The sequence below is a fragment of the Pleurodeles waltl genome, chromosome 7 (genome assembly GCF_031143425.1).
Source record: "Pleurodeles waltl isolate 20211129_DDA chromosome 7, aPleWal1.hap1.20221129, whole genome shotgun sequence".
NCBI lineage: Eukaryota > Metazoa > Chordata > Amphibia > Caudata > Salamandridae > Pleurodeles > Pleurodeles waltl.
The window spans coordinates 582732750-582751319 of record NC_090446.1 but is presented as its reverse complement, the minus strand read 5'-3'; the positions used below and the strand labels follow the sequence as shown (position 1 = coordinate 582751319).

General features: G+C 43.2%; 1 protein-coding gene across 3 annotated transcripts in view; it reads right to left on the bottom strand.

The window, feature by feature from the left end:
- Positions 1-263: 263 nt before the first annotated feature.
- The window catches only part of TGFB1I1 (transforming growth factor beta 1 induced transcript 1), a 137058-nt gene continuing 118751 nt past the window's right edge, over positions 264-18570 (bottom strand). For 2 of the 3 annotated variants that reach the window (XM_069244424.1, XM_069244425.1), the window contains 3 exons: positions 11443-11524; positions 7169-7317; positions 861-3401 (listed from right to left, as the gene is read on the bottom strand). In XM_069244424.1, coding sequence (XP_069100525.1) covers positions 3135-3401; positions 7169-7317; positions 11443-11524 — 498 coding nt within the window. In that variant the 3' untranslated portion in view covers positions 861-3134. Of the gene's footprint in view, positions 3402-7168; positions 7318-11442; positions 11525-18570 lie in introns of all 3 variants that reach the window. The other variant, XM_069244423.1, reaches the window with a different exon arrangement.

Here is an 18570-nt window from a genome sequence, read left to right as displayed (position 1 = left end):
ACCATAGAAGGTAACACATCCTATGATGAACACTCATTGCCGAAAGCAGTTTAGCAATCCAGACTCAACACTACTGAGCATAGCACATTAACCAGACACCAGAACCGGGGCACCGCCCCACACCGAGTGATATCACACTGCTAGAAATAGATTAACATTGGCAAAAGCCCAACCTCAAAGCACCACCTGAGCTTCATGCTCAGCAAAACTGGAAAGAACGTGGCTTTTCAGGCCAAAGCTGTGAAAGAATACAGACAATAAAGTTCCTTGATGAGGGCACAGAGCTGCGGAAACATAGTTTATCAAGTAAAGGTTGCAGTAGGTTTCTCCACTACACAGTTCAATGTTAGCCACATAGAATGGCATTCCTTTTGGCAAAGATGGCAATCAATTGGTTGTGCAAGCATTTGGCGATGATGTGGATGACTTAGATGCTGCTCAGTAGAAGAAAATGTTAATGGTTTGACACTGAAATATTTGGTGGCTGCATTCAAGGTTTACATGACACTCTGGTGAAGATATTGATGGATGATCTTTGGCACGATGCAAACCATGATGATAGATTAGTTGTGCGTGAATGTGGTGATCATGTAGGTGGTTTACATGCAGCTTTATTAAACAATTCTGTTTATGATTTCACTGTAAGACTTTGTGGAAAGTGGTTATGAATTAGATTCGAGGCACTTTGGTGAAGATATTAATGGCTGCCTGCTAGACCTTTTCATGATGAGGTTGAGGGTTTATTTATTGGACTCGTGACTGTTTATGGGTTTACTGCAGGACACAACTGTGTCAATTTTGATTGTTTCGTGACAGGACATATTAAATGATGGCAGTGATTGTTTTTTGTAATTCTCTTTGGTGACATTTACAGAGACATTGTAAGACATGAGCAAAGTGGGTTCTGTTCGATGTCCTCCACCTTTCAATTACCGTTTCTGGGCATTCCCACACTGTTATAAAATAACCAGTTCATTTACTTACTTTTTTAGAACCAGCCCAGGATGTCTGGCCAGTCCAGGCCCTCCCTGAAAAATACAGAGAGGTAAAGAATATACCTATTGGATTCTGGTTCTAACTTTTCTAAGTGTGTAGGCCCAGCCCTGCTGCACAAGCTTTCTGTCTTCAGCATGTGCCACTGTGCAGTAAAGATTGGCATGGTGTGATCCTTCTGTGACTGTAGCATTCTTGTGGAGCTGCTGCCAGGCAGAGCAATAAAAGTTTGCTGGCTCTTGACTCTAATACCTGTGGCTCACAGCACCCATCAGCCCCGTATACCTGAATGGGATGGGCAGACTAGCTACAGTGTAGATTGTGGGTAGAAGTTTTGGTCGGACCACTAGTCCTTCTGCTTTCTTGGCAGGTAGGCCACATGTCAGTGTACAATGCAGAGTGGCATTATATGCTCTCTCAGTGATTGCACCATCCATGTGGAGCTCTGTTGGGCTGATGTGTTAAAAGCCTAGAGCCACCTGACTCACAGGGTAGGGACTGGAGTGTAGTAAACAAAAAAGAACCCTCTATATGCAGAGGTTTAAAAGATGAGGCACCTGTCCACTGCAGCACATGCAGGTGGCATGTTTAGGCTACTATATTTATGTTTTGCTGGTGCTGGCCAGCCAGAGAGAGACTTTTTGCTCCAGGGTTGGGCCCAGATGTAGTCTGGCCAAGCAAGAGGGTTGTCAATGATCCAACTAAAGTCACCAAACATGTGAATGAGCTGAAAACAGATAAAAAAAAATCAGAGTTGTTCTGAGCAGGAGGCCCCAAATTATGTTTGGCCCGGGCCCCCCAAATCCTTAAGATGTCTCTGGTCTTTTAGTGATATTTTATTAGTAGGGCTGTTGGATGACAATTGGCACACACTGAGGTAGGGCTGATGGAGCATTTTATGAGAAAGATTACAATTTGGCTGTGGGATTCTCTGGTAGCAGTGCCAATATTTTTTTATATATAGGTCTGTTTGCCCCAAATCAAATAGAACTCTTTGGTGAAAGTGTTGATGGTGATGATTTATAAATATTTAGGTGTATGTTTAAGGTCATACAATTGGATTCTATTGTAAGACTGCTAATGCCTCCATGCTAGAATTATTTGGTAATGGTAATACAGTGTATCTTCTAAAGGCTCTTTTGAGACAATTAACACATTTTTGGTAGGCACATTGTGATGTTGGTTTTGTTGTAGATTATTTAGGAAGCATGTGATGAAGGATGTGATGATCTATATTTCACTGGGCGTTTGGTAACAACTGCAACTAATTTGGCATTAGACTCTTTGTTTGTGATGTTGTGAACTTGATGGAAATCATTTAGCTATAGGAAGAAAATATTGATACCTGAACTAAGGATTTCATTTGGTGGGGATGCCAGTTAAATTTTGAATAACCCTAAAGAAGCCCTAGGACACCCAATGTGAAGGTGCCAGCCCAAAAAATGGAATAAAGCAAGTACAAAATTCTGAATTATTGCTCATTAAGATAGTGGCACAGCCAAAGGGTCAACATCACAGAGCTGCAAGTAGAACTCGCTGGTCCTCATGACTATGGATTAAGAAGCTGGGTGGAGGTTGGGTTCTTTTGAGCTGGCGATTAAGGTTTTCACCTCCGAGTTCCAAAAACCTAACATAATTAAGGGTTGGTTTAGACTGAGAAGCCCAAACGCTTAAAAAGTTAAGCTGGTGTTAGACCCCTTGAAGACTTGTTTTCAAGGTTTATTCCATTAGGTTAAGCAGGCAGGTAGGCAGAATAACTATTTAAGGCTGGTGGCAATTATTCAGCTCAGTTGTTTAAGAAGCCACACTGGTAGAAGGACACTTTAAAGCTGCTGATAATGGTCTGGCCCATAATTTTAAAAAGTATGGTGGATGAAGAACACTTTAAGATGGGCACTAATCAACTAGCCAATGTCTTTCAGGAACCATGGCAGTCAGTAGGCATTTGGGCATAAGGAAAAGCTGACAGGTCTGAGGACACAGACCTGGCAGCAGTTTTTGATGGTGCTGGTGTTAATGATTTTGCCGATACGTGTAATGAAGCAAGAGTGTCAGCAGGTCTCTGGTGCTGGTGGATGTGATTTACTTGAATACTCTAATAAAGCACAGGTAGAGAGCTCTTTGGCACTGGTGACTATGGATTAGCCGAAAAGCTTAATGAAGCAGGGGTGGCAGTACGGCTTCTCGGTCTGCTCTTTGAATGTCCCTTTGTTGAGCTGCTTTAGGCAGAAGGCACACACAAAGTGCTCAGGGTGGAATTTCTTGCCCATGGCGGTTATGCAGCGGCCAGTGATTGGCTTCTCGCATCCAGAACAGAGGGATCCTCGATTCTTGTGGTAATGAATCTCGCAGTATGGTTGACCCTCGTGCTCAAAGAAGCTTCCGTTGACAAAAGGTGTGTAACATTCCTGCAAAAAGAAGGACACAGATCAGTAGTTGTTGTTGTGGCTGCCTAATGTAGATAAGTTTAACAATCAGAAAGCAATATGATGGGTGGAATTGATCAGGGAGAAGTAAATTAACAGATTGAATTGGGTCAGTCTGAAACCCCAAGACCATTAATGTCAATGGTTACATGTCTATCCCGGTGGAACATGCAAAGAATTCATAACTCATAGATGGCTAAAACTGCACCGTGCACTAACACAGTGATGGAGTTCAGAGATAGCTCTGTGTGATAAAAACTCTCACCTAGTGAAAGAGCATCTGAATAGTCTGATATATTACTCTTGGAGTGTAACAGCTCATGGAATGTTGCGTGTGTTACTCTCTCACGTAGTGAAGAATCTCAGGAGTAGCTCAATGTGTTACACTCTCATGCAGTGATAGAAGTCAGGGGGACCTGTTGTAATATTGCTTTTACCAGTGAGAGATCTCAAAGACAGCTTGGCATAACATACTCTCAAACCAGCAATGGTGTTGAGGAACACCTCAGTATATCACACTCTCACTAGTCAGTGGAGCTGAGCAATAACCCCCTAGTTTTACAGAGTTGCCCAGTGAAAAAGTGAAAGGATATCCGAGTTTGTTACAATCTATCCAAGTGAAGGGGATTATGGGATGGCTCAGCTTGTCACACTCTCACCAGATAAGGAGCTGGACTGTCACTTAAAATGTTACTTGTTCATTGGTAAAAGAGCTCGGGACAGTTGATGATTCAACACTCTCACTCACAGAATCAACTTAGGTACATCTAAATTAGTTATAACCTCACCCAGGAAAAGAAATCTGTGTGTTATACTTTCACTCACTAAAATCACTATATGTAGCTAAGTGAGTTCCATTCTTACTTAGTAAAATTTGTCAGATACACCTGTGTGTGTAACACTTTTTGGTTGTAGACCAAAGCTTTAGCTCACTGTGGTTCACTGAACTCTTGCTAGTGAAAAACTCCAGAATAGCTCATTCTGCTAAATGTTCACCAATGAAAGAACACAGGAATAGCTCAGTGTTTCACATTCTTACCTAGGAAAGGGGCTCAAAGATAGCTGTTTTATACTATTGGTAGTAAAAAGCCTGAAGGATAGGTCAGTGTGTTACACTCTCACCCAGTGAAAGAAGTCGGGGAAAGCCCAGTGCATTACACTATCACCCATTGAAGGAGCACAAATATAAATGTGCCTTGAACTCTTGTTGGTGATGGAACTCATGTACAGCTGGGTCTGTAGAACTCTTGCTGGTGAAAGAACTCATAAGGTGTGCACACTCAAACCAGTGAGGGAACTGCATAATAGTTTATATTGGTTCACTCTTATCCAAGGAAGGAGTTCCTGGATTATTGGGCACAGGTGTGGTAGCACAGTGTAGCAACTCATGGACTCCTCATTTTACACTCTCCCCAGGGAAGGAGCTCAGAGGTCGCTGAGTGTGATGTGTGTTAGCACAGTGTAGGAAAACATGGACACCTCCTTGTGTTACACTTTCCCCTAGAGATGGAGCTCAGAGGTCGCTGAGTGTGGTGTGTGTTAGCACAGAGTAGGAACTCAAGGACACCTCCTTGTGTTACACTTTCCCCTAGAGATGGAGCTCAGAGGTCACTGAGTGTGGTGTGTGTTAGCACAGTGTAGGAACTCATGGACACCTCCTTGTGTTACACTTTCCCCTAGAGATGGAGGTCAGAGGTCGCTGAGTGTGGTGTGTGTTAGCACAGTGTAGGAACTCATGGACACCTCCTTGTGTTACACTTTCCCCTAGAGATGGAAGTCAGAGGTCGCTGAGTGTGGTGTGTGTTAGCACAGTGTAGGAACTCATGAACACCTCCTTGTGTTACACTTTCCCCTAGAGATGGAGCTCAGAGGTCGCTGAGTGTGTTGTGTGTTAGCACAGTGTAGGAACTCATGGACACCTCCTTGTGTTATACTTTCCCCTAGAGATGGAGCTCAGAGGTCACTGAGTGTGGTAACACAGTGTAAGAATTCTTGGATAACCGCATGTGTTACACTCTCATCGAAGGAAAGAGCTCATGTGTCCCTGAGTAAGGGTGTTGATGAGAGTGTAACACGAGGAGGTGTCCATGAGTTCCTATACTGTGCTGCCGCACCCTTACTCAGTGAGGCATGAGCTCTTTCCTTGGATGAGAGTGTAACACGAGGGCTAATCCATGAGTTCTTGCACTGTGCTACTGCACACCACACTCAGTGTGACCTCAAAGCTCCTTCCCTGGGGGAGAGTGTAACATGAAGAGGTGTCCATGAGTTCCTATACTGTGCTGCTGCACCCTTACTCAGTGAGGCATGAGCTCTTTCCTTGGATGAGAGTGTAACACGAGGGCTAATCCATGAGTTCTTGCACTGTGCTACCGCACACCACAGTCAGTGTGACCTCGAAAGCTCCTTCCCTGGGGGAGTGTGTAACACGAAGAGGTGTCCATGAGTTCCTATACTGTGCTGCCGCACCCTTACTCAGTGAGGAATGAGCTCTTTCCTTGGATGAGAGTGTAACACGAGGGTAATCCATGAGTTCTTGTACTGTGCTACTGCACACCACACTCAGTGTGACCTCAAAGCTCCTTCCCTGGGGGAGAGTGTAACACGAAGAGGTGTCCATGAGTTCCTATACAGTGCTGCTGCACCCTTACTCAGTGAGGCATGAGCTCTTTCCTTGGATGAGAGTGTAACACGAGGGCTAATCCATGAGTTCTTGCACTGTGCTACCGCACACCACAGTCAGTGTGACCTCGAAAGCTCCTTCCCTGGGGGAGAGTGTAACACGAAGAGGTGTTCATGAGTTCCTATACTGTGCTGCCGCACCCTTACTCAGTGAGGCATGAGCTCTTTCCTTGGATGAGAGTGTAACACGCGGGCTAATCCATGAGGTCTTGCACTGTGCTACCGCACACCACACTCAGTGACCTCAAAGCTCCTTCCTTGTGTGAGAGTGTAACACAAAGAGGTGTCCATGAGTTCCTACACTGTGCTACCACACCCGTACTTCCTGGGGACGGAGTTCAGAGGTCCCTGAATATGGTGTTTGGTAGCACAGAGTAGGAACTCATGGACGTCTCTTTGTGTTACACTCTCACACAAGGAAGGAGCTCAGGGTCACATAATAAGGGTGTGGTAGCACAGTGTAGGAAGTCTTGGATACCTCCTCATGTTACACTCTCACCTAAATAAGGAGCTCAGAGATAGGTGTCTGTCACATTCTCATTAGTGGAAGGACTCTGGGACAGAGGAGTGTGTTACACTCCTCCATGTCCTGATGCATACACACACAGTTACTTCCAACGTCCTGATGCATATATACACAGTCACAGGGTAAAGTGTCTCTCTTCCACTTTAAATCTGTCAGAGAATTTCAGTGGGGAGAAAGAATGCGACCAACACATATTCAATTTCAACTATTAATGTTGGAAAAAAAGAGACGGAAATTACAATGGGAATAATTAAGTGACTGTGCTATTCTTGAATTTTGAGTTGTGCGCCATTCAAAAATCCATAAAAAAATCAGAGAAACGTATTGAAGGTAACTATGAAGTCTGTGCATGCCATTTTTCCTATCTTGCTTCAAATTGCTCATCATTCTATATATGTGGGTGGGTTTCTATGAGCTTGGGGTGCTTGGCTTGACAAATACCCCTGCACATTCATTCATATGTATGGACAACTCCACAGGATCTGATTGCAAGGATAGGTACACCAACTTTACAGCTCCATATACATGAGGGGCCACTTACTCTGCAGACAAAGCACTCGGGATGCCAGAGGGCATTGAGGGCAGAGATGTAGTTCTCTAAGATGGCCTGGGCACAGCCATGGCAGCGAGTGGCGAACAGCTCGTGGAAGTCCTGACGGCAGTACTGCTTTCCATCCTTCTCATGAAACCCTGCATGGCCACAATAAACAAAGTGTACATTAGCAACCGGCAGGAAGCAGATCATCTTTTACCTTTGTCATGGTCATGTAAGATGGGCTGGCTTGTCACCTATCCCACTGTGAAGAGCTAAATTGAACCTTTCACTTTCCACATCCAGCCAGGCACAGTCTTACATTTTACCTAATACAACTCTTCCACACAGGGGAAGCCAAGCCTTTAATTTTTACCTTCACCCTCAGGGGCAACACCTCTTCCATCTTGATTGGTACACTCTAACATTTAGCTGTAGAAAGAAACAACATTGCCTGCAGAAGGCTATTTCACTGTTCACCTCTCACTCATTCCACCCTGGTAAGGAGCTTATTGACTTTTTACCTTTCACCTCCACCCTCAAGAATTCTTCTTCACTGCCCATTGACTTTGTGTTGCAAAGTAACTCTTTTGTAAAACCTGATTGACATATTTAACTTTCAAATGAGGCCATAGCATATGGTGCAGAAGTACATCCGTGGCATGGAAAGTTAAATGCCCCTTGTGGACGGCAGCACCTATTGTGACATCCACTACAATGACAGTGAAAACAAAGTTTCAGCCCCACCCTGTGTAGCCTGACTGCAGCAGCATGAACCCTGCTACAACGACCTGTCAAAATAAAATTTTAACAGGTAGGAAAACCTGATTTTAAATATTACATAACTCATCGCTAAGCACACCTTGCTGCTTACAAGGTAAGATGGGTAAAATGTAAGAGTGGAAAGTATGTGACATTAGAAATAGCATGTCCCCTCAGTGACTTGGCCTAACACAACATTGTCACTGGTCAGACCCTAACTGGCACACAGAAAAAGTCAAAGAATAGATTATAAATTATAATCTATAACTTTAGGCATGTACCAGCTACAGACACCATTCAAAGATGTATTTTTACATTAAAATTCCAATCTAATGGAAATGTATTATTTGTATTAAATATCTGAGAAATTTAATTTTTAGGAAGTTACATTTACTCTTCCTGAAGCTGCTGGAGGCTATTTTGCATCAGCTTACATGCAAATGCCCAGACTCAGGGCCAGATTTATTATTTGGCAGACCCCCTTTCATTCCGCCATTGGGATGGAGAAATTGCTCAGTTCCCATGGCAGAGGGACCATCTACCAAATGTATAAATGACTGTCAAGCAGGTGTTACAGTGGTTCCTTCCAAAGCAAAATGACACAGTTCAGCACCAAACACTTTTATTTCTTTATTTTCAAAAAGAAAACTGTAATGCTACCCTTGGCATGGGGGTCAAGTCAAGTGTAACTTTATACGCTACATTTCTGCGGCATAAAAGCAAGCAAGAGAAACACAGTACAAACAAGCAAATAAATAACAATCTCTCCAAGCAAATATAATAGAATGGCAGTGCAAATGTTCATAAAATGTAATACAAGGTGGTCTCAAATTATTTCACTTTTTCTTACTGTTTGCCAAGTAAAAGAGGCCACAGAGCAGCAAATAAGGGGACTGTGTAACTGTTGTAAAACAACATGGTAGGCACAGTGAATGAATTTAAAAACCTTAAGTGGTAAGAAAAACTTTCTTCTAGGTATCTGATAAAAAGAGCAAAAGAATATAATGTGCAGGGTCAACTGAACGGACCTGCCATCATAGTGTCAAGGGCTCAGGACCTTAAAAGTGCAACTGTTGGCTGGATTTCCCACCAAGAATGGTAATAAAATAAAGCGAAATCTGGAGAGTACAAAGCACTGCTGTCTGTTGAAGATCAAAGACTAATATTGCTGAAGGCCCTCGTGGATGTGGACTCGATTGTATGCACACATTTGTGATCTTCCAAGGATGCTCTTTTCTATGAGGGCTTGTCGCAAAATACTTTCTTTATATGACCCTTTTCAAGTAAAGATCAGGACTCTGGGGAATCAAATAGGCCTGGCTGCCCTATCAGCTTTAAGGCCGCCTTCATATAAGCAAGCCAGGGGATATCTAAGGCCATCATCTCCCATGATGGGGTGAGCATTATTAGAATTTTACTGTCCTTCATCGCCATGGTTTGCCTGGTGTGGATGGACAGTAAAAAAATGGCTATATGTCCGGCCATCCTGATTGGGTGGGCAGACATTTAGCCATTTCTCCAACTGCCTTTACTCCGTCAGGCCATCAGATAGGTTTGGCTATTCGGTGACAGAGTAGTTACCATTGTAGTCAAACCTATGGCCTGCCCACATTTAAATTGGGCAGGTGGGCCACTATGTTACCAGTAAGGATACTCCGTCAGTATTACAGCCCACATATAAATCAGGCCCTAATACTTTGTCTAAATGAGGTGTGACTAAGGTGTGATATTCCTCACAGGAGCTGCACAATATGTTGACCTTAATGGGCAGAGATGATTCCTCTGAGCTAAGCAGAATACGTAGGCTGGGGGATGTGGGCATCCTTTTGACACTACAATGTCAAGTCCTGCCAGACAGGCCTGTTTGAGACACATGGAACACAATTGAAAAGAAGAGAACAGTTTGCCAGGTCAATTCTTGTGTATCCTCCTTCTGGGTGCTGTAGGACCCTGTCTTCATCCTACCAGACGTCTGTCTCCAAGTTTCTTGTTTGTGCAGAGCCTGCCTCAAACTGGATTTTAGTGTTAGATGTGGGAGGACACTGGGGATTGCCATAGTGCATTTCCTTAAATACCCACAACCCTCAGAGCCCAAGTTTAGTCTGGCCAAATACTTTCGCCAACTTGAAAATGCTCTGGCAGATTGTATTTGTTTGCTTGTTGGTAGTAAGACAAACATAAACTACTGAAAAAGTGGCCAGTGATGCTCCTGGAAACTTTGACCCCACTGATTAGGGAGTGCCCAGGAGCCACATCCACCCACTAGCAGTGCCAGGCATGAATGTGGCATCTCCAGGAAAACTCATCAGAACACTTTCTGGACCTATAGAAGAACAGAATGGAACTAAGACTGGTGCCTGTGACCTGTGAGGAGCCCTAAAGGGCTGAACTTGCTCCCCCATGTACCCAGGACAAGGACTTGGGCTGCTAGGGTCAGTTGACTGACCTCCAGTATGACTACAGAGGAACAACATTCAGCAAACTACCTTTTCCCTACACTTTCCAGCTGACCAGAGGCAACTGGAACATGGACTGGACTTTGTTAGTGGTCTTTATCTAGCACTTTGAGGGCCCTTAGGTGTGCCTCCTAAGGGAACTTAAAAATGTACTCGTGGTTGAATGGGCATGAGGAAATAGTTTGGAGATGTTTGAAAACTTTTGTTACACAACTGCATAGCCAAGGGGGGGGGGATTACTACAAACCCAATCAGCAGTTCTACTACATTGGATTGAATTTCAGGTTCATCCCCCTGAAAGGCTCCAACATCTCTCAAAAAATGACAATGACCCTTCTGTTTATTGACTAGGATTTTTTTCTAGCAAAAATCTCAAAAGCCTCAGAGCCTTAGCGGACCAACCTGCTGCAGGTATTCAAACAGAAGTTCCATTGCAGTGGCTGCAATTTCGGATTTGTTCCTCGAGGAGACAACTTTTTGTTAAAAAAAATGACAAAATCCCTTTTTGGATTAGGACTTTGAAACATTTTCAAACTTCTTGACTTCCAGAAGTTCACCTGGTTCAATCCACTTGTATACAATCAGGGCTCCATTGTGGTCAGCCTCAAATAATGCCAAGGTCCCAGTCTACCACTTCTATAGACCTTTTTTGCAGCTTTGTGTTTTTTGGCTCTATGTTTACTTACATCTTTAAAAAATCACACCTCCGGTTCCTATAAAATAATTTTTGTAATCTGGTCTTATTTTGCTCATAAAATGTTTCTCTTTATGTTAAAATTGATTGTTGTATCATATCACTATTTTCTATTTAATTTGTGTGACATCTCACAGTTGGTGGTGTTATCATTTGAGGTGGATACTTCTCCACCCCAAATAATGATCCATTTCCTACTCTTGCTAATTCAGCAACTCCATCTCATGACCCCATGCCCCCTTTACTATAACCTCAACACGTCAGATGAGCACAGCTTTGTTTTCTCCTGTACAAACTTTACACGCACGCACTCATTCATTCATCCACTCATGAAGGACAAAGAAAGTTATGAGTCTGTCCCCGAATCCTACCTTCTTCCCCAAAGGGTCTTCCACATTTGACACAGCAGAAGTGCTCTGGATGCCAGTTCTTGTCCAGAGCTGTCACCATTTTCTAGAAGGAAAATAGAAATGATTAATCATAAAGTGTATCAAATGAAGAAATGTATATAGTGGAAACATCAGTTATGCAAAACAACTTCCCATGATCAATGCACAAATGTATCTTTCATAAGGCACTTTTGAGAACATGGAAAGGGGCATAAATCATATCAGAAGGCAAGGTGTCACGAGGTGGCAATCTGCAAGTCACCACAAGCTGCCAGGTACACATTTTGGAGACCAACATCAAGATAAGAGCACTAGAGCACTGAAAGTTTACAAGGAGCTTGCACAGTGACAAAAAGTCAGTGCTTAATTTGAGCCGGTGGTTTCTGGTGCAAGGCACCAGCACTTATTTTTTGAGGGCCAGCACTTATTTTTCTGCCTCAAGCATTTACTGTGAGCAGAAGACACATATGGGAAAAATGGAGGAAGAGAAAAACAAAAAAAGCGTCACAAAGGCAGAAGGCTCCAACAGTGAGCTAAAGGGGCAGGGGGTGCCTGTAAATAGATTAAAGAGGCCCGAGATGGTTTCAGGATTATGCTGGCTCAGTATTCCGTGCTCGCACATTTAATTGCAGTAGCTGTGTGTTTTCAGAGGAGAGTTTTGGGCACCTGCACGTTTTTATTTACAAAGTAAGCACTGCAAAAAGTATCACACTTTAGAGGGAGCATTGAAAGTCTGTGAAGACAACCAAATTCTCACGCATGAGTTGAAACTTGCAGACAGTCAAACTTCACAAAGAGGACCAATTTTTAAAAATTTATAGTGAAACTTCCACATAGAACTGAAAATTACAAAAAGAATCCAATCTTGCAAACAGCAGCAGAATTTACGGAGAGCATTGGAACTCTGCTAAGAGCACCAAATTATTACACCAAGCTTTGAAACTTAGAAAGAGTGTCAAACTTTACAAAGAGTATCAAACAATACAAAGAACATCAAACTTTACAAATAACATCAGATTTCACAAATTGCACTGAAGCTTTACAAAGAGCATCCACACTTACAAAAAAGCATAACACGTGACAAAGAGCAGCATCAAATTATTACACTGAGTTTTGAATCATATTGAGTGTCAAGCTTTACAAAGGGCATCACACATTACAAAGAGCATCAAAACTTTACAGAGAGTACTGAAAAATTACAAAGAGTATAGAAACATTAAACGTTTACAAGGTGTTTTGAAATGTTAAAAAGAGCACAGAAACATTACAAGAAGCATTATATCTTGCTAAAGCCATTGAACCTTGAAATAGCCTTGAAACTGAAATGTTAGCAAGAGCACTTGACATATGTAAGGTAATTACTCCCCTCCCGATACCCCGGTTATTTCACTACCTGAATGCTCATGAAAAGAACCGGTTGCAAACAGGCAGAAAAAAATGGGAAATTAGCAGAGGAATTTGGTGAGGTATTCTTGATTCTCATGGTAATTCCTCATTTGTCTGTGGAAGCGGGGGAAATCCAGCAGCATTCCTGAAATCCCAAATTACCATTCCCTGGAGAAGCTGTAAATTCGGGTCTGTGAATATGGATGTAATATTCATGAGGGACTCTTCATGAGACTCCATCATACTTAAAAAGCGCATCAAAACTTTCTAAAAAGCAAGTATATAAAGTCTACAACTGTACTGTAATGGTTCAACGTTCATTGCAAGTGTACAAAGTCAACTCATACTCTACAGCAAGCCACAGGTTTTGGGAGGGAGTGTGGAATACCAACAGAGCTTGATAGGGAGGAGGAACAAAATAACAAACTTTGGCACAGCCAATTGGTTTTGGGACCTATTGGTTTTGCCAATGGCCTTTAGCCCTGATGCACAGCATGCCTGATGTAGTGTAGCATGGCTAAAGTAAGAAAAAAAACCTTTTGAAGTGGCCAGTCGCGACATTTTGTAAGCATGCTCACTACTCATGCACACGCCTACAAAATGACGCAGCCGTTTTTAGGTTGAGCGTAAGCGTACGACCTCTTGTATACTTCAGTATACTTCTTGTGGGCTTAATGCCATTTCATTTGTTTGTTTCAGTGTCTTTGAAAAATCCTTTCTTGCCAGGATCATCCGTTTGTCCTTGTGTGATCTATGGCAAAGCACCACCTTGCAGTGAAGGCTGGAGGAATTTGAAAGAGGTGGGGCACGCCTTGTTTGGTTTTAAATCTCGGGAGCGTTTCACTTTAATACGTCGTTTTATGTCACTATATTAAGAGGTATTTATTAAAACTGTTAATAAATGTCTCTCAATACAGTGATGCAAACTGATGTACTAAAGTGAAATGCTCCTGCATTTTAAAAGTATGCAAGAGACTGAATCACTTTTAAATATGTGAGTTCAGGATGCACACATCCTGTACTCACATACTTAAAAGTGCTCTCTTGTATTTTTTTAACATGCAGAAGCGTTTCACTTAAATACATCAGTTTATATTACTGTATTGAGAGGCATTTATTAACAGTTTTAATAAATGCCTCTCAATATAGTGATATAAATTGATGTACTTAAGTAAAAGGCCTCCGCATGATAAAAGCACACAAAGAGTGCCATTTTAAATACCTGAGCTCCGAGTATGTTGTCTGCTGTGCCAGCCTGCGGTTTGTTTTTAGTTGTTTCAAAAACAGTAAAAACGAACCACAGGCTGGCAGGCATGATGGCAGGCCTCCATCTCCCATATCCCCTCTTACCTGCAAATCCTGCCCTGGAACATGCACAGCAGTCGGCAACAGGGTGTGCTGCTGCTGTTCCATTCCAGGATGGGAGGTTTGAGAGTGCCAAGCATGCCCTGTCGGCCTCTGATGCCTTGAAGTCTTGTGACTCTGTGACCTCAAGTCACGTTTACAATCCTTCACAGGCTGCAAGGAACACCCTTTCCCAACATGTCATAGGTGAAGGGTGTTGCTTGTAGCCAGTGAAAGTGATTGACAGGCAGTACTGGGAATACAGGGCTTATGCCCTAGAGGCACGGCACTGCTTGTAAATATGACGCTGCTTGCGTCATGAATGGGAGGTCTCTTCAGACCCCCTAACATTGCCAGCCAGGGTTAGTGCTAAGACAGCTCTTAGCCTACATAGGGTTTTTTTTTAAGAGGGAGATGCTGAGGGACATATGCTCACTCAAAATTGACTTAATTAAGCAGCACCCAACATGGGCTTAAAGTCCTTATTTCATTTAAAAAAACAACGTATGCGGATGGAAACTGCTTATTGCAGTTACCATCCACATAACTTGAAAAACAACGTGGGCGGCACCCTGGCGCCCTCTAGTGGCAGCCGCTACTGCCACCTTGTATTCACATTTTCAGGTTATGTTAGACATTGGTTGTCTGCCATTATTGAGTGAAATGTGCTGCACACAACTTCTGTCTGTGTCTACATTCTAAGTGGATATCCTCTCGACCAGGGCAGAAGGGAGACAGGATGAGGTGGACGCATGACCTAAAGCAATAATGACAAATGCACATTTCCAATTTAGGCTTTAATTATATCACTCATGAGACGGGACACCATAAACTTTGTAGTGTAAAAGGAAATGGCTGTGTATTTCCAGGATGCCCAATTCTATTATGTTTCTATTATTTTTTTGGCAAGTGTTTTCTATTACGTTTCTATAGTACTTTATAATATGCACCAGAACCTGCAGTGAAGTCCATGATTAATTTTGATATGTTGTGGGATTGTTTGTTGTGCAGTGCTTACAAACATGTCCATTTCACAAGCACCATATCCCTGTACTAAATTCTACAGAGGATAGGGCGATTCAGTCCTAAAATGTACAAAATGCACATGCACTCACTCACTTTGACGTAAACGTAATGTATGAGCAAAACTGTAAAAGACAGTGTCCAGAGTAGTCATTGGGTGAGTTGCTTACCCTGAGGTCGCCAGGTCACTATTTAAAACTCTGACAGGGTCGAGTCAGGCTTACATCCTTCCTCATTCTTACTCCTGTAGACAAAGCTGCAGCTGCTTCTCTGGTCCCAATGGTAATCCCTCATTCTAAGTACTCTAGATAGTGCTGCATCTACATCTCTGGTCGCAGTGGTAAATTCTCACTCTTAATCTTATAGGCAGTGCTGCTAGCTGCTTCTCTGGTACCAGTGGTAATTCCTTATTCTTATTCCTGAAAGCAATGCTGCAGCTGCTTCTCTCTTCACAGTGGTAATTCCTCATTCTATGTCCTCTAGACAGTGCTGCTTCTCTAGTCCCAGTGGTAATTCCTCATTCTTAGTCCTCTAGGAAGTGCTGCTAGCTGCTTCTGTGGTCCCATTGATAATTCCTCATTTTAAGTTCTATAAACAGTGCTGCTAAATGCTTCTCTTGTCCCAATGGTAAATTCTTTCTTATTCCTATAGACAGTGCTGCTAGCTGCTTCTCTGGTCCCAATTGTAATTCCTCATTCTTAGTGCTGTAGAAAATGCTGCAGCTGCTTCTCTGATCCCAGTGGTAATTCCTAATTTTAAGTCCTCTAGACAGTGCTGCAGCTGCGTCTCTGTACATACATCCATTACAATCCAAACCAAAACACATAGGTAAAAGACATTGGGCCTCATTACAACTTTGGAGGAGGTGTTAATCTGTCCCAAAAGTGACGGTAAAGTGACGGATATACCACCAGCCGTATTACGAGTCCATTATATCCTATGGAACTCGTAATACGGCTGGTGGTATATCTGTCACTTTTGGGACGGATTAACACCTCCTCCAAAGTTGTAATCAGGCCCATTGTCATTTACAATGCCAACAGCTCTAAACTCTCACAAATGCGAGACCTATGGCATTGCACATGCTTGTTACTTCTTTGTAGTTGCTGCTCCATGTTGGATCAGTAACTAAAAAAAAAAAAAAAAAAAATGTGGAAGTGTTTTTTAAGGGTTATGAGAAAGCACGGGGTGAGAAAAGCAACAGGGGAACAGACACATCACTGAAGGCACAGGTGGGGGGCTAAAGCAAAACAGGGACAGGGCAACAACAACAACATGGGGTGAAGGTGCAGGCTGGAAGAAAAACAAAGGATGTGGGGGAAGCACCCCAAGGGCGCAAATGGGGGGAAACAATACGAAGGGTGTGGATGGGGAGAACAAACAGGTGAAAGAGAAACCTGGAGCTGGCATGGAGAAGCACGTGGGTGAGAAAGCAATGCAGGGTGGTGCAAGGGAGAAGTATATAGGCGAGAGAAGAACAAGCAGCACGGCGAGGAGAGAATTACACAAGGGTGACAATTAGAAAAGATATGCATGTTTGTGAAGTGCTTAATCAAAAAGAAAAAAGGACTGCTTGAAAAGTGAGCAGTGAAAAGATGCAAGTACAAAGATTAATTCAAGTCCACACAATCTAGTGAATAAGAAGCAAGCAAATAAGAGTGGCAATAAAGCCAACCAATGCGAAGCAATGGGTGGGCTATAAGCCCACTGAAAGCAACAGAGGGCACATCATGCACAATCTAGAAGACTTTGAACTAAAAGCCAAATAAAAGCTGTACAAGGAAGAATGTTTTAAGCAACGGATGAGCTGTAGGGAAGGAGGAAGCAGTGCATAGAGCAAGGTTGTGGGTTTTTGAGAGTGGGAAGAGAACATAAGGCAGAAAGCAAGAAAATATATGCACTCCCATGGAGTGCTCAAAAGAAAAAGAAAAGAATAGTTCCTTAAGTGTGAGCAGTGAAAGGATACAACTCATCCAATCAAAATAATGGTAAAGAAGCTATGCTCCAGGGAAGGGACGAACACAAGAATAAGGAAAGCCATTGACCAAGAAGCAAGCAAATGAGATTGGCAAGAAAGCCAACCAGTGGGAAGTAATGAGCTGACCCAAAGCCCAATGTAAGTGTTGGTATTGTCAACAATAGATGTTCTAAAAGCTGTCTGTAGGCGAGACCTAAAAAGATAATTAACACTTTCTATAATAATTTTTATTGAATTTAATAGCAAGTTGGAACACATTCCCATGATCACCTAAGTAACACAACTCCCTTGTGAGATGGGGTTAGTGACCAAGCAGAGTCCTTCTCTATATTGCCCCCTGTGCGACCACCCTCGCTCCCCCCACTTGTAATGCGGTTAGCTAGTTTGTAAGGTAAGTCAAGTGCAGACCTGACAACATTCTTGTGCCCTTCCCTCTAGTGATTCTCCCCCTCCACCCTTGATGGTGTGATAGCCACTTGATTCTGATTCCCCATGCTGGTATACCTGCCAGGCCCCCCAGATCATGTAAAGTTTGTTGGGACAACCTCTTGCTCGGCATGCCTTCCTCTCCATAATGGCACAATGGTTCATACATTTTGTTCAATCCCGGATGTCGGGTTCTCACTGGAAATCCACTTGCTGGCTATGTCACTCTTAGCCACTTACACCCAATCCCCAATAGTAACCACTCACCCTGAGAAACTCTCACCTTCTCAACCAGACATAAGAGTGCCAGTTCAGGGTGAGCTGCACCAGTCTGCCCATTACTTGCCTCAGATCTCAGCTAATCGCTTCCAGTATTGCACAACCCTAGGGCATTTCTTTGTCATATAGAAAAAGGACCCCACATCCCATGCACATCAAGGGCATCCCAGACCCAGCTGACCACCCACCCTCACATCCGCTGCGGGATGTAATAGGCTCTATGCAAATAATGTACCTGAATGAGGCAAAAATGCGCAATGATTTCTGGGGCCTGGTGTGCCATTAGAACCTCACTCCACTCATCGTGCTCTAGGGTGCCCAGGCCCTCCTTCCACCTCTCCCTAAGGCTACTCATCAAGTCAGGGGTGTTTACCACCAATGATCAATACATGCCTGAGATCCCATGAGCTCTGATGAATTCCAGTAGCAGTCGGGCCTCAAGTGGGCTGAATTCAGGGAGTGCATCAGAATGTCCCACAGCATACTCCTCAATTGTAGGAATCTATAAACCCGTGAATTATGCAGTTCATGCTCCTCTTTGAGATCCTCAAAGCACCACATATATAGGATCCTAACCATACATCCCCAGCTTAGATGTCCCTATGATATCCTACTTTCTAAATTCACAAGATCTACTTGAGGTCTTCAGCCAGCCGCCAACCCTTGGCGGCATT